This window comes from Channa argus, chromosome 16 (assembly GCF_033026475.1).
Source record: "Channa argus isolate prfri chromosome 16, Channa argus male v1.0, whole genome shotgun sequence".
Classification (NCBI taxonomy): domain Eukaryota; kingdom Metazoa; phylum Chordata; class Actinopteri; order Anabantiformes; family Channidae; genus Channa; species Channa argus.
Genome location: NC_090212.1, coordinates 20,795,634 through 20,821,087, shown reverse-complemented (window position 1 = coordinate 20,821,087; position 25,454 = coordinate 20,795,634). Strand labels below are relative to the sequence as shown.

The window sequence follows — 25,454 nt, the reverse complement described above, 5'->3', positions numbered from 1 at the left end:
GAAAATGGATGTCTACAGTGTATTAGTAGGTCATTGATCATCGCTGGCGCAGTCAGGTGGCTGTGGACGTCACACAAAGTTTTATTCAGATGAGTGTACTAAATGTGTTTCTAAGGCTCGTAGATAAATACACCTGTCCAGTTAGTGGTAAATCAGTGTGGTGGACAAATCTACACCTGGAAGACTAACTGTAAAATATTAGCAGAAGTTGGGACAAACACAAGAACATTTTCTATTCATTAAATGTCTCTTGCAGTGCAGGTACAGCTAAATCTGCCATTAAGAACTGGAAAGAATATTTCAATCTGCCTCGAAAGAGAAAAATCTTAAATCTGGACTCTGTCCGAAGGCACATGGGAGGCTGAAGTAGAAAAATAATTCTCTCGTAATAATGTCTAATTTATTATTAATCACAACATAGTTCGTGTCTTTATGCTTCATCGATTTTCTTTTATTGGTGTTTCCAGCAGTTGATGCTTCAGGTTCCTGACAAAACCTGCAAATCATTTGTTGCCAAATCTTTTCTGACCAATAGAGAAGCTGTATTTTTAATTTTTTTTTTTTCCTCTTCCAAGGGGTGAGCTCCACCTTTCACAACGCTCGTCTCGTTTCATTCTCCAGACTCTTGTGAGATGCCCACATTATTTGCATGTATGCAAACACATGATCACAAGTTTAAATTATCAAGAAGATTATGAAGATTTTTATCATTAGGAGGATTTATCACAGTGGAGCCCTGAAGTTTAGCAGTTCTGATGAGACCAAAATGGAGCTTTGTGACCATCAGACACTATGTTTGGGGAAGAACCCAGGCAGCACCCGACTGACACATTGGTTAGTTTCACTCTGAAGTCCAACTCAGTCTGTGATCAGTAGCTAATTTTAGTTAATGGTGCCAACAATCACAAAGATGACATTGTTGAGGCAGTTTTCTTTATTACTGATCGACTTATTATAATTAGACTTTGCCTTAGCATCATTTAATATCTGGACCTGTTGAAAACAGCTGTTTAACCAGATTAAATGTTTTCCACACGTGAGTAGTGTCTGAGGGTCACTTTGCAGAGCTGCTGGCTGCTGGTCTGAGTCTGGCTATGATTAACCAGCCTCTCTGGTCCAATTTGGTTACAGTAACGTGCAGCTAGGCTGCTCACGAACATTGACAATGATTAGCAAAGCCAGAGCTGTTACGGACTTCACCTCTGTCACAGTACGAAAGCTCCTGCGTCACGGTCTCTCACAGACAAGGTGGATGTGCTCAGTAAAGTCTGTGGGAACATTTGTGACATTTGTTCACATGTCAGTCGTTTACTTTACTTAGTACAGCAAAGCTTCACAGGTAATAATTGAGAAATCTGATATTTAGCAGGATCTTACACAATCTGTGAATCATTAGTATAATCGTTTTGTTTTCTTTTCTTTTTTTTTCCCTTGGTAATTCCAGGCGCTAATGAGCCTCTGCTGCCGCAGGCAACTGTTGTTTGTTACAGTGTGAGTTAACCGTGCATGTGAGGCAATTACTTCCTGATGTCACTCAGTCCAAGCCGTGCTGGATGAAGGGCCCGACATTGGCTGTCACTGAGCTTGTGGCATGTTCCTGTTCATTATCTGACGGTGAACTGATGGTCACCCACAGGTGCCCCCCTTTAAGAGCTGATCTAAGAGCTGATTGGCTTTTCCTCAGGCTATAGAACCCTAAAGCTGAGGTTTGTGAACTAGTTCATGATGAAGCACCACACCTGAACCTGGTCCCTGGTCGGCCTTGGTGGTTTGGTTTGGAAGGAGTTCTCCAACCCCTGCTTCACAGTGGAATATAGCAATTGTGATGATGCTAAACGAACAATTAGTAGTCGTACTTGCATGTTTTAAAAACCTTTTTTTAATTTTTCCATATTGTCTTTAGTGTTTACAATGCACCGTTTAAGTATCCACAGGTTTTAACTGCGTTTTAAATGAACTGTGATTTTGTTGTTTTACATAGGTGAATAATTTCGTCCTCTCTGCTACAGGACTGCTCTGCAGTAGAACATGCAGTAGAGGAAGCAATTGCATCATCGTATTCATCACCACTGTCAACATACAGTTGTCCCCTGACATGGCCTCCTCCCCAGGACTGGATCCTGATCCGTTACCAGTGCTCCAGCTCCAGGAGGTGGACTCCTGTAAAGCCTCAGAGAGGCGGAGCTCCCCAGGACTGCTGCCCACCATGTACAGCCCCCCTCTGGGCATGGACAACCACACAGTCTGCATTCCCTCTCCGTACGCAGACGGTAACCACGAGTACAACCACGGACATGGCCCCCTGACTTTCTACAGCCCACCTGTGCTGAGCTACACCCGACCATCTATTAGTGACGGCCAGTCATCTCTGTGCCCCCCTCTCAGCCCCTCAGCCTTTTGGCCATCCCACAGTCACACCAATGTGCCTTCTCTGACCTTGCGGTGCCCTCAGCCCCTCGTCTACAATGAACCCAGTCCGCATGCACCCTGGCTGGAGCCTAAAACCCACAGCATCACTCCCAGCAGGTGAGGCTAGTGTCACTGATTGTAGTACAGAAGTGTGTTATCAGTATCCAGGTACCCACCACTCTCTACATTTTCTCAGGATGATTGAAAGAGAAAAGGTTGCTTTTCTTTGCTGTAGCCTGTGAAACCAATAGACCCAAAGCTTTTGGTTTTTGGTTTCTCCACAACCTCTCAGATACCTTGTCATTAATGTTTCTCATTAATGACAGTTTTTTTCACATGAAAAAAAAATTTGATTCAGTGTTTTTTTTTTTTATGTGCTGACAGTTTAGAAATGCATCAGGTTAAATAGGAAGTTGCCCTGGTGCATTTAAAATGAAATTATGTTTTAGCTTCTCGTATTTGACCCTCCCTCATCATCAAGAAATACAATATACAAAAGGTATCTTCAACCTGTGACAACCTTAACATCAATGAAGAATTAGTTTTACAAACTTATGGCTAATCATACAAATGTAGTACAGCCTATACAAAGCCTCGTATTTAAATGGGTAAACAGCATTTCATACAGTATAAAGCCAATTTATTTACGAGATGACGTCATCTGAACTGAAGGTTCCTGGGTGATGTCATCTGGAGGCGTTTTAAAGATATTTTAATGTAGGGATGACAGAAGTTTTACGGCATTTACATCTTCTCATATTGAACTTTGGTTCTTGTGTGAGTGAAGGGGTCATTTAATAATGTGACAAACTATAGATGTTTCTTTCAAAAATAATTGGCTGTCACTGGTAGAAATGAATTACTAGGTAACTTTTTATGCCGTAGAGCTTTTCATTCAAAGACCATTGATCCACCCGTGTTTGGGCGATGTTTCCTGTCTTCACCCTGGATATTTAATGGATATTTGTGCGACCATATCTCCAGCTGACAGTCATAAAGGCACCAGCTATGGTTGTTGGAGGTTTATAATGTTTCAGTGATGAATGCTGTGAGGTTTCTGATGCAATTTTCCAGTTGACAGAAGTGTGGTCTTGGAGGCATTTTCAGGAGGACTAATGGCAGGTGAATGACACGCTAACGTTCCTAATGTCAAGTTGTGCCTTTTCCCTGCTGCAGCTCCATCATCAGCTGTAACAAGCTGCTGCGGAAGAGATCGGGGGAGGGAATGGAAGGAGTGAACTCCTCGTGTTCCTCTGCGGTGGGGAAAACAGACATGCACTTCTGCGCTGTGTGCCACGACTACGCCTCTGGGTACCACTATGGCGTGTGGTCTTGCGAGGGCTGCAAGGCCTTTTTCAAGAGGAGTATCCAAGGTATGAACGTTTTAATTCAGTCGACCTACTGAGTTTGTTCTTTCTCTCACGCTGCTGAATCTTTATCTACTTTTTTTTTTTTTTAACCAGGACACAACGACTACATCTGTCCCGCCACAAACCAATGCACCATTGACAAGAATCGGCGTAAAAGCTGCCAGGCCTGCCGCCTACGTAAATGCTACGAAGTGGGCATGATGAAGTGCGGTAAACTGGTTAAATTTCATTTTGTCGTTTTATTCTGTAGCAGCTCAGCTTGAGGCATAGAAAGTGTGAATGGGTTTACCTGTGAGCTTGTTGAGAGCTCTACAAACTGGGTTGGATCACTGGCATTGTGCTGTGGAGGACGGTCTTTTGCAGTGTTGCTAAGGCTTGAGACGAACTCCTCGTGCAGCATTACAGGTTTCTTCCATCCTCGGTCTTGTAGGGAGGTGCTGGTGACGCCTCCTGTGACACAGACGTCTCATGCCAGGGCTAACGTGACTCCCAAAAGATGAATATTCTGGTTGGACAATTCTTGGCTTAAAAAAAAAACTGAGTCTGTCCAAATTAACTGCGCTAATGTCGGGATTTTGAGCTGTCTATTTGAGTGTGTGCAGTTTTCTGTTGCTTGCACGTTTGTCCAGCTGATTCCAAATAAAGCGCTCAACTTTTATGAAACTAACACTGCTGACACGTGTTTTGTCCGTATTAATCGCTGACCTTTTGATATGAGACCACGATGGGAAGAAGTCTTTTTAATGTGCAGTGGGCATAGATGAAATCAGCACTCAAGGATAAAGTACAAATACTTTTCCCTAACTGTGACAAAGTACACAAATTGAAGTAAAGAGGACAGTATTTACAATTGCTGATGATGATATGAATGTTATATCTCATATAATATATATAATGTTATATATTATAAAGAATGGATGTACAGGTTCAACAACTTTGTAACTTTTCTAAAAAAATTAGCCTTAAAGAAATCATTAGTTTATTTGCTTTTACTCAGGAAGTGACTTGAGTAGTAGCTAAAGAAATTTGGTGTAGCTAAATATCATTATTAAAATCATTATATAAAATTTGTTTGTTGCACTTTGTGATGAGAATCTGAATTCATGATGCAAAGCAAAACAAAAAACCAACAGTACTTCATAGTCGTACTTGAGTAAATGTACTTACCAGCTCTGGCATGATGGTGTGAGTGTGTTACACTGCAGCAAAAAGCTGAACTTGTGGTGTTTTTGTTCTGTTTCAACATATGAATCAAGAACAAATTAATTCAAAGGGCAAAGGAGCATCGCAGGTCATGTGACAGTCTCTTTCTGCCCAGGTGTGAGGCGTGAGCGCTGCAGCTATCGAGGAGCCCGACATCGTCGCGGTGGGCTTCAGTCTCGGGATTCCACGGGCAGGGGTTTGGTCGGGGTGAGGCTGACCTCACGAGCTCAGAGGCATCTGCACCTGGAGAACCCCCTCCCCCACATGGACAATGTGCACCACTCATCCATGAGCCCAGAGGAGTTCATCTCCCGCATCATGGAAGCAGAGCCTCCAGAGATCTACCTCATGGAGGACCTGAAGAAGCCCTTCACCGAGGCCAGCATGATGATGTCCCTCACCAACCTGGCGGACAAGGAGCTGGTCCTTATGATCAGCTGGGCTAAAAAGATCCCAGGTAAGATCAAAACTGTCACATTTGGTTTGGAGATGAATCCTAATTGCAGCTGGAATCAGAGCCGAGCCTCTTTCACCAAATCTAATGTTAGAGCTCTTTCTTTCTGTGCCTTTTAGCCAGTGTTGAGCCTGGCAGGTAGCTTCTCAGGAGATGCTAATGTGAAGGGATCACAATGGCTCCCGGGTGTCTGAATAAAGACGATTGTCTCCAATGTGTTTCTTTACTCAGTGAAAATGTGCATTGTCTGCTTGTTGAAAGCGCTTGGAAGGCACAGGCAGGTGGGAGCGGCAGTGCAGGCACATCCTGATGTCAGTGTTACAGAGCTGGCTACTGTAGTAAAAGCTATTTTGGAGATTCAGGCATTTGTTTCCGTCCACTACATGTAGTTTTTTTTTACAGATGATGTCATTGTGGTTTTTGCTCCAACCTCAGGATCAGTTAGGTAACTTAGCTGGTGTGGATCTTTTGTAATGTGTTTATCTGAGCTCAGCACAATATCTGGAAAAAGGGAGGAACCACATCCACCAACACAGGCTAAATTCACCTTCCAGCAACTTTTAACTTTTGTTTGTAGCAAACGGTCGATTCAGAGTTTGGAGGGTGTACTGGCAGAACCACTGGTGAAAGAAGTACTCTGATCAAAAATCCCATTCCTAAAAGTATTATTTATCCTAAATCCCATTTCTCGGGTGTGTATGTCTTGTTAATTTCCTTCATCCCTTCACTGAACCTGAACTGGTTTTGTGGCACATTAATAAGTTAGAGAAATATGCTCCACCTGATGAAGGTGCTTGTTTCTGTCCATGTGGCCCCGTCCGTCCTCAGGCTTTGTAGAGCTCAGTCTAGTAGACCAGATCCACCTGCTCAAGTGCTGCTGGCTGGAGATCCTGATGCTGGGCCTGATGTGGAGATCCGTGGACCATCCTGGAAAACTCATCTTCTCTCCGGACTTCAAACTCAACAGGTGAGAGAGGAGTAGCAACACACTCAGCGGCTTCTTCTGATTGGCACATTCCAACCAGCAGTTTTCATCCTGCTGAAGCTGATGTTTAGAGGTCAATAAAACCCACTTAAGGTCACAGTAGGCTGGTCATTGGATACACGGCTCTGATGGTCCACGTTTATTACCGGGTGCTTTTTCTGTGATGTGGGTTTTTGGCACAGCCTTTTTTTCTCCTCCCACATGTGAAACCTGTTGGCTTCTACTTTTACTGTGGCCACAGCTTCTTCTGTGGACTATTCAGCAACGAGCCCCTAAAAAATGTATTTAATATTTGCTCAAGTACGTTAAAACTTTGTGTGTAAGTATTTTAGTGCTAGTCTGAACTTCTCCTTTACTGGGTTTCAAAGAAGGAGTTTCTGCTCTGACAGCCACAGATGCTAATGACTCCACGCTTTATGACATGGTGAGGAACCTTTGCTCCTCGAGGGCCACAGCCCTGCTTGTCCTGTCTCACCCATACAAGCATGTGTTTCCAAATCCTGGCTTATAAGTTTGTAAAATAGCTGCATTACTGTGTGTACAAAGGAATTATCGTAACTCTGAGAAGGACCATGACAACTTTTACTGGTGTGTTGCAGGTTTTTGTAAAGTAAAAAAAAAAAAAGTATTTGTAATGAGCTTTTAGCCTTGTTGCTACTTTCACCAAAAGCTTTGTGTTGTTTCAGCACAAAACCCTCAATGACTGAGTTTTGTATCGTGCTATTTATTGTGAATCAGTAAAGACTGATACCTGAAGGGCTGTGCAGTAGAAGAGCAGAGCAGGGAGAGGGAGCTGGGATTTGTAGCTTTAAGTAAATGATCAGCTGCTGGCTCAGATTGGTTTGGCTGTTCACTCCACTCAGACATGCTGCAGTGTGTATTTCCTGCTGAGCTGGAATTACGGCTGTTATTTATCAGCGGTAGCATCAGCTGATGAGATGAACACACGTGTTCTTTGTGGCGAATTGAAGTGGAGTAAAATGATGTCGGGAGGTGAAGTTGGGGTTATGGGCTGCAGGGGGAGTAGTGTGCATGACCCTGTCAGATGACCTGTAATCACACTTTATCTGTGTGACCTGTGTTATAAATCATACTGTTGTTTTTGTTTTTTGTTCCATTTTTACCAGATTTTTGACTGAGCTCAAGTCTGTTGCATATTTGGAGATTAAATGTTTTCAGTTGCCTCCAAATCAAAGCGTAAGAAACGCTCATTAAATTAAGCCCAGTTGGCTCAGTTAACATGGTGACTTACTGAATTGACTATTGGATGCTATAAGCTTTGTTCTTGTTCCTGTCAATGAAGCCCAGTCACCTCAGAGTGATGCAACAGCCTTCATCCACATGTCCTTGTGAAAGAGGCCGTGCTAAAGGCTGATGAGGCTGCTGACCTACTGTTCTGTTCACTGTGTCCCTGTGAGCTAATCCACTGATTGCAGGCCTGAGTGGCACAGAAGAATAAGATACTTGGCTTTGGCAGTGCACACGCACACACGGAGTATTTGGTAGTAAACATTCATTGTTGGGTTTTGCTGGTTTTTATGGGATTTGTTGACTGTGAGAAAAACGGCAAATGGTGCAGGAGAAGGCAGAGTTGAGAGAGTTTGACCTTTTTCTCTCCTCACTACCGCGGAAACTATCACCATAGGCTTTAGCTTGACCTTGATGTGTTTTCACAACACCACCTTATTTTTCTGATGGAGCGGGGGCCCGTTAGCCTGCCGTGGCCCTTGTTCCACTCAGGACAACATCCTGGATGCAAACCCATCTGCCCGCTCAACACAACGTTCACTCTGTAATTATGTTCTTATCTGATTCCATTCCATCCTCTTTGTTTCAGCGTCACAAAGCCACCGGTTAATCAAGGTTCAAGGACAGAACAGTTTCGGAACGTTTTTTTTAGAGAGAAATTACCAGAGTGAGACCTAAACTAGATGGAAGCGCTTGGTTGGTGTCAGTTGCAAATTTACAGACTATAACAGGACTGTAGTTGATGTTTTCACGGCCAATCAACACCTGGAACGTTGGTTTGGGAGCAGATGTGAGGAAGCTGAGAAAGGATGGTTCATCCCTCTGCAGTTCACCGCATAAATTTGCATCGCAGTGGTGACACGTGGTCGCATCCAGATCCTCTGAGGTTGTTCTGCATCTTAGGACGTGTGTGTGTGAATGCATGTTAGATACCCTTCTAAAAAAAAAAAAAAGAAAAGACTAATGAACACAAACGAATAGAATAACTGTTTACCAGACACACATCAGTCAGACGTTACACAGCCACAACATCAGTGATGGAACCAAAAACGATCCTAAAACACACGGAGCATCGTCTGTTATAATGGACGTAACTCTGCTGCTCCGTCTGTCTTCTCTTTTGTTTTATTTCTTTGACTTTTCTGCTCCCTCCTTTTCTCCACATCTGTAATTTCCAGCTGTCTCTAATCTGTGGTTTTATTCTCCTCTTCTCCACCTCATCTCGGCGTCTGCAGGGAGGAGGGACAGTGTGTGGAGGGCATCATGGAGATTTTCGACATGCTGCTGGCAGCCACTTCTCGCTTTCGTGAGCTGAAGCTTCAGAGGGAGGAGTACGTCTGTCTCAAGGCCATGATCCTTCTCAACTCCAGTGAGTATTGGTGATGCAGACAAACTACAGTTTCCACTTGATTCCCTCCGGAGAGGCTGAGTTGGTTTGCAGTGTTTTTGCTCCTCGTATGTTGTGGTTACTTGAAGAATAATCTGGAACTTTGTGGTACAGCCACATATCTGAGCCATGTGATAAAACCATCACAGAACGTATTTGTGTTATTGTACGACCCCCAAAAAGTTTGAGTTATCTGTTAACAGAAATCAGACAAACTGCTCCAAAGCAAAGAGATACGTTTGTACGATATCTGGAAAAACAAAGTGTCAGGGTTAATGAAACTTGGAGCAAGTTTGAGCAAAATCTACTTTGTGACATGTGATTCAGTTCTTTTAGCTTCAGTCATTGGAAGTACTGATATTTTAGGGTCAATCCACAAATCACTGCTGCTCCAGATGTATAATACGACCATTAAAAGATGTTTGAGTCCACTTTCCATCTTCATTCCTTTTGCTCACACAGGCCTGTAAGATGTCTCCATTCAGTCTGAGTGATGGGGGACAGTCGTCCACCTGTGTGAACTTCTTCCAGATTTGATCTGAATTTAAGACGTTTAAAATACTGAAACTGTCATTGATGTCAGTCAAAGCAGAGCAGCAGTGATTTGTGGATTGACCCTAAAATATCAGTGCTTCCCATCCAAATGTCCCAAGATCCATATCTAAAGTCAGTGATGAGTTTTTCTTTTTCTTTTTGTCCTTTCTTCTTACCCCCTGAGTTCAGTGTCACCACAGCAGATCATTGTCCACAGGTTGATTTGGCACAGTTTTTACGCCGGATGATGTTCCTGACACAACCCCCCCAGTTCCTACCGGGCTTGGACCGGCACTGCACAGCTGGGGGTGGGAATGGGCTGTTAGGGGTTCAGTGTCTTCATCAGACACACTTTGACATATAGCCAGGGCCGGGGATCAAACCTCTGCCCCTGTGGTCTGTGGGCGACTGGCTACTCAGTAAATTGGGTTAAATTAGTTTGATCAACAGTAGATGCAGCAAAAAAGTAACTAAGCTGCAGAGTCTTACTCAAACTACAGCTTTGTAGGCCAGAGCCCTGTGGGGATGCAGTGGGTCGTCTTAGGTCCACTCTGTGGAAATGAGTGAGCCACTGAAACGTGTGGGCGTTGTCCCTAAACCCCTGAGAACTGGCAACATTACAGAGTGAGATCTGTCAGGAGGCAGCAGCCTGAAGAGGTGGCCTGAAAAACAGACTCAATCAGTGGCAGTGATTGAAGTTTCCAGTGTGTAACTTTGACACTTATCACTGAGCGTTGGACAGTGATTCATGTCTCCTCAGACTTCACTGCACTGTTATTTAAATTATTCCAACTAGTGAAACCCATAACTCTGCTTATTTTAGGCTGTGGCACCATAAATGGTTTTACAAAGACCAGAGCTGCATCGTTGGAGATTTTTTTTTTTAAAATTAGAATGTGACCAGGGTGAATAACAGCACGACAGATATGACTAATGTCTCCTGTTCTTCACTGGTCTGTGGACCCATGTCTTTCCTCTAGTTCTTTTTTGGACAAAGTATTGTTGGTATTGTATTAGTGATACCAGCCCAGTTTTTACTTGGTATGTGATCAGGAAGGAAGTAATATTAGAATTTATTATGAGTCACAGGGGTCTTGTAATCATGTATTTAGCCAAACAGGAACCAGATCCAAGATGGAAGCGGCCAACAGAAGGTGCTGTGACATTTCACCCAAATACTCATGAAACAATCAGGAAGTTGACATTTTGCATTTCAGAGCTCAGTGGGTGTTGGTCTGACTCAGAGAAAATCCCCAACACCCCAGGAGGTAGTCATTGTCTCCATTCAGATCTGCGTCTTTATTCCAATTAAATATTTAAATTAACTCAGACACTTTTGTGACGCGCTCTGTTGGTGGTTAGTTTCTAGAGAACAATAAAAGCCATTTTACATCTGGACTCCAGTGTGACACTTATCAGTGACATTGTCATCGTTTCACCGACAAAAGAACCTTCGGCGTATTTGAAGAAGGGTCTAGTTTACTTTGAAACTTTATCGCGTCTGGCTTTTGGTTGTCAACCTCTTCATGTGCCGCGAGCGGTCACTGTGCCCCCCAAACACAAAAAACTACAAACGCACACGGCCGTCTGCCTCACGCTGTTCTCTGAAACACTCTGCTGCAGCTGGTGGGGGGATTGTGCAAGAAGTGAATCAGAGTCTGTAAAGTCAAAAGGACAGAGGGGACGTTGCTCAACTGTTGAGCTTGTCCTCTGGCTGGTGGTAGGTGGATGAGGAGATTTACTGCAGCTTCTCTTCGCAGCCCTCTAGTGTTTCATCTGGAATGTCCCATGATGATGTTGGGAGTCTCTGATGAGATGAGCGGCCAGATGTTGACAAGTGGGGGTTTGTGGTTGTAATTGAATCAAGGTTTTTCTGGTTTCAATTGGCTTCTACTCAGAATGTGTGGATGAAGATGTCGTACCACAGACAATATTTCAGTTTTTTTTTGTTACTCCTGTACAGCTGTGGGTTTAACACTGACAGCCTTCTTGTAAGTGAAGAGGAGAAGCCATAGACAATGTTCCACGGGGTGAACGATAAAGTTCCCGACTGTCAAAATGTGAGCCTGCAGTTTTTAATCTCCCATATTAAATAAGGTTTACTGTTCTCTTGTCCCAGTGGAGCAAAAGCTCCCAGAAAACATCCACCTATGGAAATGACCAGGTGCTACTTTAACACCAGCGTGTGTCCAAACACGGTGACCTTGGCTGACCCACTGATCTGTTTGTCCGTCCAACCCTGGTTTCAAACTGTTAGCTCTTGTCATGTTGTAAATATTCTGTCAGAATAGCAGCGATTCCTAAAAATTGATTTCCGATCTGTGTGGTGGCAGCCTGACCTTTGTCCTAGCTTCACTGATTAGGCCCAAAGTTTCCAGTCACCTCCAAAACCACTGGACTGGATTTCTAGCTCAGTCTTCAGTATTTATATTGACCCTCCCCCACACAAACAAGAGATTTGGGAGGAAACTTCAACGTGTTTAAACCACTGAGCACATTCAATGTCGCCAGAGGCCGAAAAATGTCTTTATTCCAATGATTAAGTCTCTAATTTCAATGTAGTAAAAAGTGGTTGACAGTGAGTCAATGAAATGCACAAAATAAGACTGGAGGAGAACATCTGGAGGAGAAATGATCCGTATGCTCCTGATTTATGAGGTCTCAAACGTCAAACGTCTCTTTCAGACCTGTGCACCAGTTCCCCTCAGACGGCCGAGGAGCTGGAGAGCAGGAACAAGCTGCTTCGCCTCCTGGACTCGGTGATCGACGCTCTGGTCTGGGCCATTTCCAAACTGGGCCTGAGCACGCAGGAGCAGACTCTGCGCCTCGGCCACCTCACCATGCTGCTGTCCCACATCCGGCACGTCAGGTACAGGCAGAATAAAGCCACACTCTGCTCTCACATCAGCTTATTAAAAGTGAGGCAGTTGTGTGGTTTTTACCTTTTTTTTTGTTTTTGTGTGTGTGTGCAAATAAGAAGGAAATAAGTCAGTTTTACATTAAGTGGACAGACTGCTGACAAGTTAAACTGTAAACTAAATGACTTCCTAATTTACACATCTGCGTGTGAGGATGCAGTTAAAGGTTAAAAAGTGTTAACTATATTACGAGCAGAGTGGTGCTTTTTAGAAGGTTTATTCACACACTTCCAATATTGTATATAAGTATATTTTTTAAAATCATCGTGGCGCATAGAATCTAATACCGAGGTCAAATTTTAGTCCATAAGTTCAAACTTTAAGTGCAAAGTTTTGCATGAATCTACAAAACACGTTTTATTTGTTCATGGCCGTGTTGAAGGACAACTAGTTAATGAAGGCCAAACTGTTCATTACCATCAATATTTTGACACAAGAACCAAAGTCTGATTCTGTGCTAAAAGACGGTAAATGGTGTCGGGCTTGTAATGAGGTGTCATATGGGTTTATGTCCAGTTTTAGTAAAAATTAATTTCCTAACTTTCCTTGAACAAATGTTATGAATTAAGTTAAAGTAGCAGAACCACAAGTACGAGCGACAGTAAGTTCATGAAATCCTCTGTCGATAAGCTTCGTGGGTAAAATCTTTAGTCTAAAAGTGTATCTGTCAGATAAGTGGAGTAAAAAGTACTGTACTCAGCACCACTACTAATGCTGCACATTCAGTTGGCAAAGGTGGTTTTCAGTCTGAGCACCAACACCTTCAAATGCTCCTGGCTACTTCAGGAGTAAAACCAAAAGCCTGAATCCTCAAGAGATGCTACTTTTTTTTTTTTTTTACTTACCCTGCTGCTGTCGTCTGTCTGCTCTCTGCAGTAACAAAGGCATGGACCACCTGTCCACCATGAAGAGGAAAAACGTGGTCCTGGTCTACGACCTCCTCCTGGAGATGCTGGACGCCAGCACGTCCAACAGCAGCAGCCAAACCTCATCCTCGCCTAGTCCCGACACCTACACTGACGGACACCACCCTCCTCGACCTCCATCTCATCCGCAGCCCGACCAGAACCACGTCCCCGCTGACCATGCCGCTGTGCCTCCACGTGGGCCTGTTGAACCCGTGAATGTGGACCGACACCTTCAGGCTCTGCCCCCCCGGTCCACACCCCCATCCCAGAGTTCCTTGGTGGCTCACGTGGACAACGAGTAAGTTCATGAAAACTAGAGGTTTTCATAGAAGTTCCTCACTCAGAAACTAAATTAGTGCCATAAGTCCGGTGAAACCTAGTTGAACATGAAATGCGAATACTGTAGTTCAGGGGTCACTAACCTTTTTGAAACTGAGAGCTACTTCTAAGGTACAGATTAATGTGAGGGGCTACTAGTTTAATATGCACTTTTGAAATAACAAATTTGCTCAATTTACTGTTAATCATATGTTATTAATAATTATTAAATTAATGGTTTCTCACAATAACTTTCAAATGTGATTTTTAAAAAAGAATAGCAACAAAAAAATTAGATGCATCTCATTGGTAAGTGGTTAGAACAGGCCCGCGGGCGACTCGTGGTCCCTGGGGGCACCGTGTTGGTGACCCCTGGTCTAGTTCCTTACATGTACTGAAAAGGAACTTTAAGCGTTAATACCTTTTACTCTCCTCACAGTTTCATTCGCTCGGAGCAGTGGTCACTGGATACAGAGGACGTGGAACCGATGGACTACATAATCTCTGATCGAGTTGTCATGGAAACAGCCTTGCAGGGGTGACGGGACTAAAAGTGAAACTGAGACTGAACCTTAATGGCTTTTCCAAAGATTGAGCAAAGGACGACAAAAGAAACCCTTAATGTGCTGTTGTGAGGTAAACTTTTTTTTTTTTTTTTTTCCGCTTACTGAGATGTTTTTAGTCTTTGGAGGAAAAAAAAAAACACATTTTTGATCGAATGTTTATCGTGAACAGAAATATTTCTTGTGACTGTGCACTACAGTCGGTGTTCCCGAGAACGTCGCTGAACCTCTGCCAGTCAGTTTGTGCTCTTCTTTTACTTTTGGATATGCACTGTTTGTATCCCACCTCGGTGTAACACGCAGAACAAGCCATTCACAAACCTGCAGTGACTTTTAAAGGTGCATGTGGTCCACAGGTTAACGTCCATTTCTCGAGGGTTGTTAGTCTTGCAGATTTGGGGGGAAGGTCAGTGTTTTCCATCCCACTTTGGTGTTTTGTTCTCCTTCACTACTACTGTGTACTTTGGTGTTTTACTCGGTGCCTAATCACCCAGGATTTTTTCTACGCTCTTTGTACAAACTAAAAGTGGAGTCGAGAAGCAGCAGTATGTGGCCTTTTTACCAAAATGACTGTTAAAATAGCCTCTTCTCTGTTCATCTGGTTAAACCAAGGCTGAATTTACATGATGCAGTGTGGCACAGAATTCGGAGCAGCACTGGGCACCAGCTATTCTAGTTACTAACAGGAAGTCAGTGAACTGATCACGCTAAAAACACTACGTACTCCGACACATTTTAGCCCCGTGAAAAGCTAACGTGCATTAAGCATGTTTTACAGGGTTATACAGCTCGTTTTAGACTTGACCCTGTAAATCGTTAGCATGGAGTCATGTTGGCAGTGTTGCAGGTGAAAACGATAAGAGCTATTAGTGTGTTACACTGAATTCAGTTACCAGAAAAACACTACTACTTGTACCTTCCTGTAGACTTTGGTGCTAAACTTTTGTTTGTTTTTTTTTTGATTTGAAGAAACAGAATCAAGTCCTAAACCTTAAATTGAAATGATTTTGGCTCACGTTATGTTTTCAGTGCAAATCATGTTAGACACTTGTTTTTGTAAAATTAATTTTAACATGGGGGGAAATAAATCTCATTTTACTACATAGACTTTGACATGTTGAAATGAATTTAGTACCTTTTTTAAAATCAAGTGATGCTAGTTTTAGGACTCGACAGGTTAGTTTTTGTTTACACTGAAGCTCACTGCCCAAAATGACACGTTCGTTTGCAAAATGCTCAACATGAGCATCAGTACAGAAATTTTAATGCTGACTTTATACGTTGTTACGTCACACTGTTTTGATCGACCCAAACAATATGAAAGGAATCAAAGTAACTATTTCGAATGAGCTGTGCCATTTATAAATTCAGCCTTAGTGCCAGATTATCCTACAGTATCACTGGTGATATGTTCACTGTCCTTTCTTTCCTGATGTCTGTGGCTTTGTACATGCATGAATACAACCAAGAATTTTGATCCGGAGAACATGTGTCTTGGCTGTTTGTACACAACACACATTTATATGTGAGATGTCATGACAGACAATACATCCCATAAATAAGGGTTCACCAAATAAATCAACCTTTACACACTTCTGTTTCTGTTTTGTGAGAAAAAGAATTCATTATCCAAACTACTTTTGTTCAAGGGGGCTGGTATTTCATGATCTTTGCATGTACGCGCCTACTTTCAGGATCATTTATATTCATGTGGAAGAAGAGTCTTAAAGCAGCATTCAGGTAAATCCCACATATACATTACGATATAAATGACAATGTTTTTAAATAATAACCTATGATTCCTGCAGGGCTTTACGCCAACTTGGACAACTGGAGCCACATGGACAGTGTTGGGTGAGTTGGTAATCGTTTTGTTGAAGAGGTAAATGAAATTTCCTGTTGCCCAGTTTGAGACTTTATGCCCCTAAGAGTGAAAATCAGCTGCTTTATTTGTCTCTTCCAAACCACTGAGTACAACATTTACACCATAGGAAAATATCTTATGTTAAATCCAACAGCTTCAGATCCACACTCAACCAAATAATTTATTCAATAGTTCATCACTAAATACAAACTTAGTAACACCATTGTTATCTGATGAAGTTCTGTTGGCTACACAAAGGCGTCACTGCTATCATTTAAAAATCAAACGACAAATGATTTAGTTGTACAAAATGTGCTATTAACAAGTGGCTCCCCTTCATTTAAAAACAGCTGCTTTGGTAAAAACCTTTTTTCGTTTAAACATTCTGGCAACTACAGTGATCATACAAAATATAGATATTAAAAACTGTGATATGGCTTCTTCAAAAGACACCTTCACTGATATGGAAATGCCTCCAGATGACATGTGGAGGCATTTCTGTACATGTATTACTAGAACCAAGTTGAAAATCTGGGAAGGTGTCCTTTAATGTAAATGCTTTTTTTTCAGGCTGTTGTAGTGAACGTAACACTGTCCAGGTTGAGTTTGAACCTCCGGTGTGGCTCGCTCCCCTCATCAAGACAACCTGCAGCCCCACTCTTCTGGTGAGTTTCCACGGCAGTGTTCATGTGGGGGGGGGACCATTGGTGTAACGCAGCATAGGGTAGAAAGAGCGGGCAAAGTTGTTGGACAGGGTGCAGCTGTAGTCCTCTTCAGACAGAGGCACCAGGCAGGCCAGAACCAGCAGCATGAAGAACAGCAGGTGTAGGGGGAAGGAAGCTCTGAGTACTCGGTAGAAGAAGGATCTGTTTGGGGAAGAATCCCTGCAGGTGGACAGACAGGTTTACATTGATCAGGGTTGTGAAGCAGATGGACTGAGTGTGTTGTTGGTCCTCTTTGAACCATAGAGCGTGAGTCTGCTGTCAAAATTAATGGGAAGGTCTTCCACATAAAACCAGATCCGTTTTACACTTAACACAGGAGCACAGATATATAAAGGAAACCTGACACAATGGTCCGTTTAACTCATCACAAAATGACATCAGACAAACTTACCTTCGTGTTGCTGGTTTTCTGACTGTAGCCACTTTCCATCCAGCCTGCTCCTAAAGAAAGAAAATGCGTTATTGTACTTCAGACATTTTCCAGGAAAATATGCTGAAACAAATATTTAACAGAGACGTGTGTGTACCTGGTGCAGAGGTGAGCTGAGTGTTCCCAGACCAATGCTGTCCACTTCAGAGCTGCTGCAGCAGGTTTCCTGGAACACAGACGGTAAACACCACATCATGTTACAATGGTTCACACCCACTGAAGCAAAAATTTAACAGTGTTAAATTAGATGATTCATAATATGAATACTCACCAATTATTATGATGCACATTTCCCAGAAAGTACTTTATAGTGTATTTATGGTTGATGATAATGATTCTAAACGTCATCCTGGAGTAAGAATCTCTATGGTACTTTCTAAATTATACTCACAATTAATTAGGACTTATGTACTGAACAAATGCTGTCTGGTGCTAAATCATGAGACAGGGCAACATTCCATTAATCATCTGAGTAGAAACAGTCTCGATGCTGTTGTGCATAAAGGCAAATTGATGATTATATGAGCAGCCTACCATTCTTCCCTGCAGTGCGTGCAGGTCAGCAGCCACTTGTCTCAGCAGCAGACACAGTTTGTTGCCAATAACGTGGACTTTCTCTTTGGCTTCTACGCTGTCTTCTCCAGTGGCTTCCAGGAGGAGATGAGAGGACATGTCCTGCAGCGAGGACACCTGCCTTTGATGGCTGCGTAGTTCCTCTTGCAGAGCCTGAGGCATAGAGCGGGGGGGACAAGCTTTTGTGACACCTTGAGCAGACACATGGTAAAATTGTACCGATATTGCAAATCTTTGTCTGTCTGCTCACCATCAAAGTGTCTCTGTGCTCCATCATGGCGGAGCGAGAGGTCGGCAGGTCCCTGGTGTTTACAGAACAAAGTCTGTTCTCGGCCTGCGCGAGCCACAACAGCAGCGAGTGCAGCGTCTCGTGAAACTCCTGAAGAGGAAACACAAGAGGTCAGAGGAGCTAATAGTCTCTGGGATTAAACAAACACAGGAAACGCTGGTGTGGCTGCAGGTCTGACCTGACACTGCATGAGTGCAGAGTGCAGCCTTCTCTCCCAGCTCTCCAGGCCACTGCTGACCTGCATCCAGCTTTGGTTGGCTGAGTTGAGAGCTTCCTGCAGCTCCCGCAGTTCTGCGCCGTCTCCCTGCAGAAAGTGACGGCTGCTCAGGTTGACGGACATCATCAGACACTTGTAGCTGTTGAAAGTCTTCTGCATCTCCTGAACAGAACAAAGTGGGGATGAGGACAGATTCCAGGCTGTATTTCAAAATGACTCGAGTCTTTGCAGTGACAGACAGGAACTGTATTAAAGTGTTTAATACTGTGCGCTAAACTGCTTCTGTGTGATAATGTTACACCATCTGTTGTGCATAGATTTTATACTACAACAAGCATATTACATATGAACCTGGTTCACGTCTTTCGTGTTGTTACCTTTAGTTTCCTGATGTTGACTTCAATGTTTCGGACGCTGGTGGACGGCGCAATCCGCTGCAGCCTCTCCAGCTCCGGCAGTGCTCTGCCCAACCAGGAAGTGACATCAGAGAGGTCAGAGTTCAGCTTCTGCCACTGCTGCAGGTCCTGCTTGATCCCGGTCTCATTGTTGAACTTCTGTGCTTGCAGCAGCTCCCAGCGTTCAATCACACCTGAGAAAATAGGAGGGAGACGTTAAAACGAACACTGCAGTATTTTTGCATCTTAGCTCAAATGATCACGTTGGAGGAGACAGAGTAGTTGTGCGGAGACCAGTTTAAATTCTCTACGTCTACAACGTGACATTTGTTGTTACTGTACCTGTGCTGGTCGGTCTGTCGGCCATGCTGCTGGACAGACCAACATCCTCCAGCTCCTCTTCATCATTCAGGATCAGCTTGATCCTCTTCACACTGTCAACGCTGCCGCTGCACTCTGACATTAGCTTAGTCTGAAGGATGGAAACAGAGAAACAGTCTCCGTCTGTTGAACCTTACTTTTATTGTACAGCTATAACTGAACGTGTGTGTGTTTGTCCTTACGTAGCCCTGCTGGTGGAAGGGAGTACTGGTGATGTGCGTGGGAGACGAGCTCAGGCTTTGGACAATTTCGCTGGGAACTCGTCTCCTCTCTGGGGAGCCGGGCTGGTGCCAGCTGGGCGGGTCGGTCACTGACTTCACTGAGGAGACAGAGAAGAAAAAAAGGTTTAATGAAAGTTGAATCCAATTAAAAAGAAGAAAGCTTTCACAGTGAAGCATCTTATTTTGTAATGACAATGCGAAACAAAGGCCATAAAATCCATTACTGAGGAAAAACACAGTTTTATGATTCACATAAACCACTGGACACATGCATAAATCTGTCAAATGTATCCAGAAACAGCAATAAAACGGATGGATTTCTAAGCTACAGTGAATCCAGAAAGTTTTCCAAGCACTTAACTTTTTCCACATTTTATGTTACACACACACAAGTTTTCATAGGCTTTGCCATTACACTAAAAATTGAGCTCTGCTGTATCCTTATTCGACTGGAGTCCACCTGTGGGAAATTCAGCTGATTGGACACGTTTGGAAAAGCAAACACTTGTCTATATAAGGTCCCACAGTTAACGGTGCACGTCAGAGCACAAACCAAGTCATGAAGTCCAAGGAATTGTCTGTACACCTCCAAGATAGGATTGTATCGAGACACAGATCTGGGGAAGGGTTCAGAAACATTTCTGCAGTATTGAAAGTACCAGTGAGCACAGTGTCCTCCATCAACAGTAAATGGAAGAAGTCTGGAACCACCAGGCCGGAACAAACTGGGCGATTGAGAGAGAAGGACCTTAGTCAGGGAGGCGACCAAGAATCCAATGGTCACTCTGAAAGAACTCCAGTGTTTCTCTGTGAAAAGAAGAATCTTCCAGAAGAAAAACCATCCCTGCAGTAAAGCGTGGTGGTGGTGGCAGCATCGTGCTGTGGGGATGTTTTTCAGGATCAAGGAAAAGATGAATGCAGCAATGTACAGAGACATCCTTGATGAAAACCTGTTCCAGAGCTCTGGACCTTTTGACCTGGGACGACCGTTCATCTTTCAACAGAACAAAGACCCTAAGCACAAGATAACAAAGCAGGGGCTACGGGACAACCCAGAATGTCCTTGAGTGGCCCAGCCAGAGCCCAGAATAGAACCTGATTGAACATTTCTGAAGCTTTTAGCATGATACTCAAGAAGACTTGAGGCTGTAATTGGTGCTAAAGGTGCTTCAACGAAGTATTAAGCAAAGGGTGTGAATACTTATCTACATGTGACTTTTTTTCCTTTTAATACATTTTCAAACTAGCTTTTCATGTTGTCATTATGAGGAAAATAGTGAATTTCACCCATTTTGAAATAAAGCTGTAACAAACTTTCTGGATGCCCGGTTGCTGGTTCACCTTGAGCCTTGGCTCCTCCTACACTCATGAGGTTTTGCACACCTGCTGAAAATCTATACAGCTGGCCTGGTTTCAGGATGTTTCTCTCCCTGCTTGGTTTTTGCTCATATAGCATCCGTCACTCTCAGGCCTTCCTTAAATAAATGATTTATTTATTGGATTATCGTGGACCTCCCAGCTCTGCTGTGCCTTCTATGAGCCAGCCTGAATAACGTAGTAAAACCTAAAATGAAATATGTATTTTCCTCTCACTCAACGAATCCAGCTTCGCTCCGTTTGACACGGGCATCAGAAGAACTATGTTTAGGTACAATATTTCCATTTCAGAGGCAAATATTCTACTTGTTCTTTACTACATGTATTTGCTTTCAAGGTTACTACTTTTAAAAAGGTTAAAGAAGTCAGCCATCATTAGCAGCTGCAACATTAATGCATCACTAATTTGAACATCTGAACATTTTTGATGCAGGACTTTGACTTGTAGTATTGTATTTCTGTGCACTTCCCAAATGATGAGAGTACTTCGTCAAAAACCCAGTTCTAATTATTAAATACGTCAACTCGTCATTACCTGACAGAGCACTGAAGAAGGTGGCATCCTCATCATCCTCGTGTGACGACCCCCCTACATCAACTGTGTGGTCCCACTCCAGCGGTATGGAGTCCACGCTGACAGGGGTCTCTCTTCCCGACCGCTCCAGGGGCGGAGCCAACAATTGGCATGTGGCCTGGCGTCCAACTGAGACTCCACCTGCTGCTGGAATGTCCTCCTGTTCCTCTTCGTTCATCTTCACCTCTTTCCAGGAGGTGGCGTCGGTCAGGTCGGGGGAATCGTCCCGGTCTGACAGCAGCCTCTCCTCCTCCAGAACCTGCATGTTGAAAGAGACGTAAATAGGTATTTAGAGGGAAAAGTGATTCATTGAGCTCTGTTGTATGTTACACTGAGGCTAAAAACAGCTCAACAATGAGAAACCAAGTTTAACATCTACAAATTACACGGCTAAGGACCATAATTCCAACTCCAGCACTCCACACTACTGACCGGGCATCTGTTAATGAGGCGGTGGTGGAAGCGAGCCACCCGGCCAAACACCTCCTGGCAGTAGGAGTGAAGCTCCTCCAGCTCGTCCTCGATCAGCACGGCGTCCAGAGGAGCGCTCTTCTGGATCAGGTTCTCCCCAAATACAATCAGTGCATCAATCTTGTTCGTGTTCAGGGTGATCTCCTGCTGGAAGCCCTGTGGAGAATCACACCGGACATTCGAGTCATTTACCAGCCCGGAGTGAGCAACGTGTGAAGGGCAGAAGGACGTAGTCCTCCACTCGGGTCTGCATGAAACGTGAAGTGGGATGGACTTACGTTCAGCTGCCTCATCTTGTCTTCGACGTCGCTCTCAGAGAAATGCTCCACGTTAGTGAGCTGGAGGTCCATCTCCATCAGCCAGACCAGGATCCCCTCACGAGTTCCCTCAAAGTCTTCTCTCTGAGACGTAAAGTGCTGCAGGAGCACAGAGAAAAGCACATCAGATACTGACATGTTTTAAAGAGGCCGTTCTCATGTGTTAGCTGCGAATTTGATGCCTTGTTGATGCCATTGAGTCACGAATATTAATGTAACAAGTCAGACTGACCGTCTACGTTTTACATATAATTCTAACAAGTGTTCAATTATGACACTGCATGGAAGCAAAAAAATTAAGTTTCTCTAAGAATGAACGATGTGGGAAAATAACTGAACTGTCATTTTTTTTTTTTTTAGAATATTGTGATTTTTAATACTGTGACATTTAATTTGCTGTTATATTTTTGTCCAAAGCTCAGTTTCTTCTTTACTGCAAACTGTCATTGCGATTCCCGCTGATGAGCCCCTCTCCCATCCAACAGTAAACTTTTCCACAAGCTTCTCTTATTATTCCGAATCTGCCGCATTTTAAAACATGTTTTCATTGTTCAGCCTCAGTTTCTGCACAAACGTAAACTGAACTGAATTTAAATTACATTTTTTGTATTACACTTGTGATACCTCATGCATTTGGTTCCCAACGACCAACTATAACAGATACAGGCCTATACAACCCAAACCCCTAAACAGAACCAGTGTCCTCATTCACAGAAAAGTTCAAACAAAATGCCTAAATCATAAATGATTAAATGGTGACTGAGCCATCAGATGTGGTGTGATTTTACTGATACATGTACACTAAGATTTGTTTGTAGCATCATCAAAGCCAGTTGCCTCCATCACTTTAAACATCAGGGACTAAACTTTGGTAGCTGTGTGGGATTTGATGTCATGTAAACTCCAGTAAATGTTCTTAGTATTTAAACTTACAGTGTGTGAAGTTCATTCAGTGACAGAGTTATTGCTGTTGCTTCATTGGCTTTGACCACTTATGTTTAACATGACACTTGAATATTTAAATACTTCATCTGTGGGTCATGTGACCTTTGACTCCGTCTTACCAGCGCTGCACCCAGCAGCTGGATTCTTTGATTACATGGAATCTTCACCGAGCAATAGAAACGTCCCACATCTGCTCGGTGCCACATGTCAGGACAGAAAGTGTCCCGTGCGTATGAGACGTGACCTAATTCCTGGCGGCTTAGGGCAGAGCTGAGAGCAGGGAGACACTAGTCAGCTGGGAAGGTTTAAAACCGGCTGATGTTTGCTTTCTGATTTGTCTTCCTGTGATATTAACTGATACAAGTTCTTCAAGCTCTGTTTGTTGTTTATATGACGCTTTTCTACCAAGCGCTTCACAATGTTGCGTCTCATTCATCACATAGCCCGATGGTGGTGTCGGCCATGCAAGGTCCTCATTTTTACCCACCGAGAGCAATTTGGGGTTCGGGGTCTTGCCCAAGGACGCTTTGACACATAGCTGGGACCAGGGATCGAACCGTGGATTAAGGCCACACCAACCGAGCCGCCCTTTAGCAACGTCACATGACAGATGGTCAAACCGTTCATCTGCTGACCTCCTCCACTCACCTTGAGCCTCCGGAGCACAGCTGCCACCCTCCCCTGCAGGTTGTCCCACCGCTGGTTCCCCTCGAGAACCATGACTTTGAGCTTGCTGGCAGCGTCGGTTCTGTTCTCCCGGGCCAAGCGGCGATACTGTTTGTTCACCAGCTCCAGCTGAGTCAGGCGCTCGTGGACCTGCCTCTGGAAGGACTGAGAGGCAACGGAAGACTTTTAATTTTATGTCTGATGTGTCTGACAGTCACAGAATATCACATCATACAGTGACAAAAGCTAACATAAAATATATTTTTCAGTTAATTGCAGCTAAATAAACTAGTCTTTTTCCTGAAATATAAGATTTAGATCTTTTTAAATCACCCAATTTTAAGAGATGGGAATACACAGATGTAGATTCCTGTAAAAATATTTGGTTTTAGTGCAGAAATGTTAAATTAATTCCTACATCAAGCTTGAATGCAAAACTTATTCATGAGTAATAGTGATACTATTATGTTAATATTATACCATTTTGTAAACATACCTGTTCATTGTATGAGAACAGGTTTTAAACGTTGATTGGTTGTATTTGTCATGATTGTGGCCTGTATCACAAAACCATCAGGGGAATAATGCACAGTGGCCTTTTTTGCATTTGAGCGAATCCGACCATGAAATAACGATTTACACAAATAAATATAAAAGCATTCAGTTTCAAATGTTCCAGAAATCTGTTATTTTCTGCAGATCAAATGAAAACTGATTAGAAAATACTGAGCAGAACAAGAAGAACCTGTAATAAAGCTGAGCTCGACTTCTCCTTCCAAAGGTGGTTTTATTTGACTGTCATTTCATTTTCTGACAAACAGCTGCAGCGTGTTTTTCCTTTTTTTTTTTTTTTTTGCATTTTCTCTCAGATGTTTGTCATTTCCAGAAACACAATGAGAGTCTACACTCTAAAGCAAAAGACACTGAGGTTTTGCTTATTGCACAAACTTGTTACTGTAAAGAATAATTGACTCTTTTCCATAATAACTGCAGGACGCTCAAGTATCAGCTAAATTCACAGTGAATATTTAAGGCGCCATTGGGGCTGTAGGTCAAGAAGAAGAGTTTCAGAATACTGACCCACAGCCTGAAAGACTCAAAGGACATGTAGCTCTATTCTCCTGTCCAGTAATCAGTTCTGTCAAAGTTTATTTGCGAACACACAAAACGTGAGAGACACTCGTCTGCTGACCTCAAACCTCTTGAGCTCTTCCTTGGCGCTGGTGTAGAGGATGCTGGAAGAGTCAGCGTTGGCCGCGGTGAGCTCGGCCGTCTTCAGCCAGTCTTCAAAGCGAGAGTAGTCATCCAGGAACTTACACCAGAGGCGCCAGGTCTCCTCGATCCTAAAATCAGCCAAATTCAATCATTTCCAATATGACATGTACAGTCTCCTGCTTCTCATCTGCAGCAATCAGGGTCCTTATTTACTAAAATACATTTTACTGACTTGCTCTTTGAATGATCTACATGTGTTGGATCAAATCCTCAGCTGTGCTCACCTCATCCTCCTCTCCATGGACATGGCGCAGATGTTCCTCCAGCGGCGGTCCAGGCTGCGGGTGGTCTGCTGAATAGAGTCGTTCTCCGAGTCGCTGCCACAGGCGTCGGCGTCGTGGAGCAGGACATCGCACAGCGTCAGCACCGACGCCACGCTCTCCGTGTGCTGCTCGATGTCCTGCTGCAGATCCTGAAGCACAGAAACACTGTGGTCA

The 25,454-nt window shown here is 43.5% G+C and overlaps 2 protein-coding genes across 10 annotated transcripts in view; one reads left to right on the top strand and one right to left on the bottom strand.

The window, feature by feature from the left end:
* LOC137101675 (estrogen receptor beta-like) overlaps positions 1 to 25,454 on the top strand; it is a 35,587-nt gene that overhangs the window by 9,592 nt on the left and 541 nt on the right. For 3 of the 9 annotated variants that reach the window (XM_067480372.1, XM_067480374.1, XM_067480371.1), the window contains exons 2-10: positions 2,010 to 2,526; positions 3,586 to 3,782; positions 3,873 to 3,989; positions 5,098 to 5,439; positions 6,265 to 6,403; positions 8,905 to 9,038; positions 12,276 to 12,459; positions 13,385 to 13,714; positions 14,174 to 15,889. In XM_067480372.1, coding sequence (XP_067336473.1) covers positions 2,096 to 2,526; positions 3,586 to 3,782; positions 3,873 to 3,989; positions 5,098 to 5,439; positions 6,265 to 6,403; positions 8,905 to 9,038; positions 12,276 to 12,459; positions 13,385 to 13,714; positions 14,174 to 14,276 — 1,977 coding nt within the window. In that variant the 5' untranslated portion in view covers positions 2,010 to 2,095 and the 3' untranslated portion in view covers positions 14,277 to 15,889. Of the gene's footprint in view, positions 1 to 1,981; positions 2,527 to 3,585; positions 3,783 to 3,872; positions 3,990 to 5,097; positions 5,440 to 6,264; positions 6,404 to 8,904; positions 9,039 to 12,275; positions 12,460 to 13,384; positions 13,715 to 14,173; positions 15,890 to 16,105; positions 16,152 to 16,731; positions 16,827 to 17,422; positions 17,497 to 19,357; positions 20,710 to 25,454 lie in introns of those variants that run through there. The other 6 variants (XR_010911086.1, XR_010911085.1, XR_010911087.1 and 3 more) reach the window with 6 other exon arrangements.
* Positions 16,229 to 25,454, bottom strand: part of syne2b (spectrin repeat containing, nuclear envelope 2b) — a 121,491-nt gene continuing 112,265 nt past the window's right edge. The window contains exons 114-128 of the mRNA XM_067480370.1: positions 25,242 to 25,429; positions 24,935 to 25,085; positions 23,725 to 23,907; positions 22,093 to 22,230; positions 21,776 to 21,970; positions 21,305 to 21,602; positions 19,354 to 19,490; positions 19,133 to 19,262; positions 18,773 to 18,984; positions 18,357 to 18,557; positions 18,140 to 18,268; positions 17,851 to 18,042; positions 17,414 to 17,482; positions 17,278 to 17,327; positions 16,229 to 17,045 (exon numbers count right to left, since the gene is read on the bottom strand). Coding sequence (XP_067336471.1) covers positions 16,847 to 17,045; positions 17,278 to 17,327; positions 17,414 to 17,482; positions 17,851 to 18,042; positions 18,140 to 18,268; positions 18,357 to 18,557; positions 18,773 to 18,984; positions 19,133 to 19,262; positions 19,354 to 19,490; positions 21,305 to 21,602; positions 21,776 to 21,970; positions 22,093 to 22,230; positions 23,725 to 23,907; positions 24,935 to 25,085; positions 25,242 to 25,429 — 2,472 coding nt within the window. The 3' untranslated portion in view covers positions 16,229 to 16,846. The remainder of the gene's footprint in view (positions 17,046 to 17,277; positions 17,328 to 17,413; positions 17,483 to 17,850; positions 18,043 to 18,139; positions 18,269 to 18,356; positions 18,558 to 18,772; positions 18,985 to 19,132; positions 19,263 to 19,353; positions 19,491 to 21,304; positions 21,603 to 21,775; positions 21,971 to 22,092; positions 22,231 to 23,724; positions 23,908 to 24,934; positions 25,086 to 25,241; positions 25,430 to 25,454) is intronic.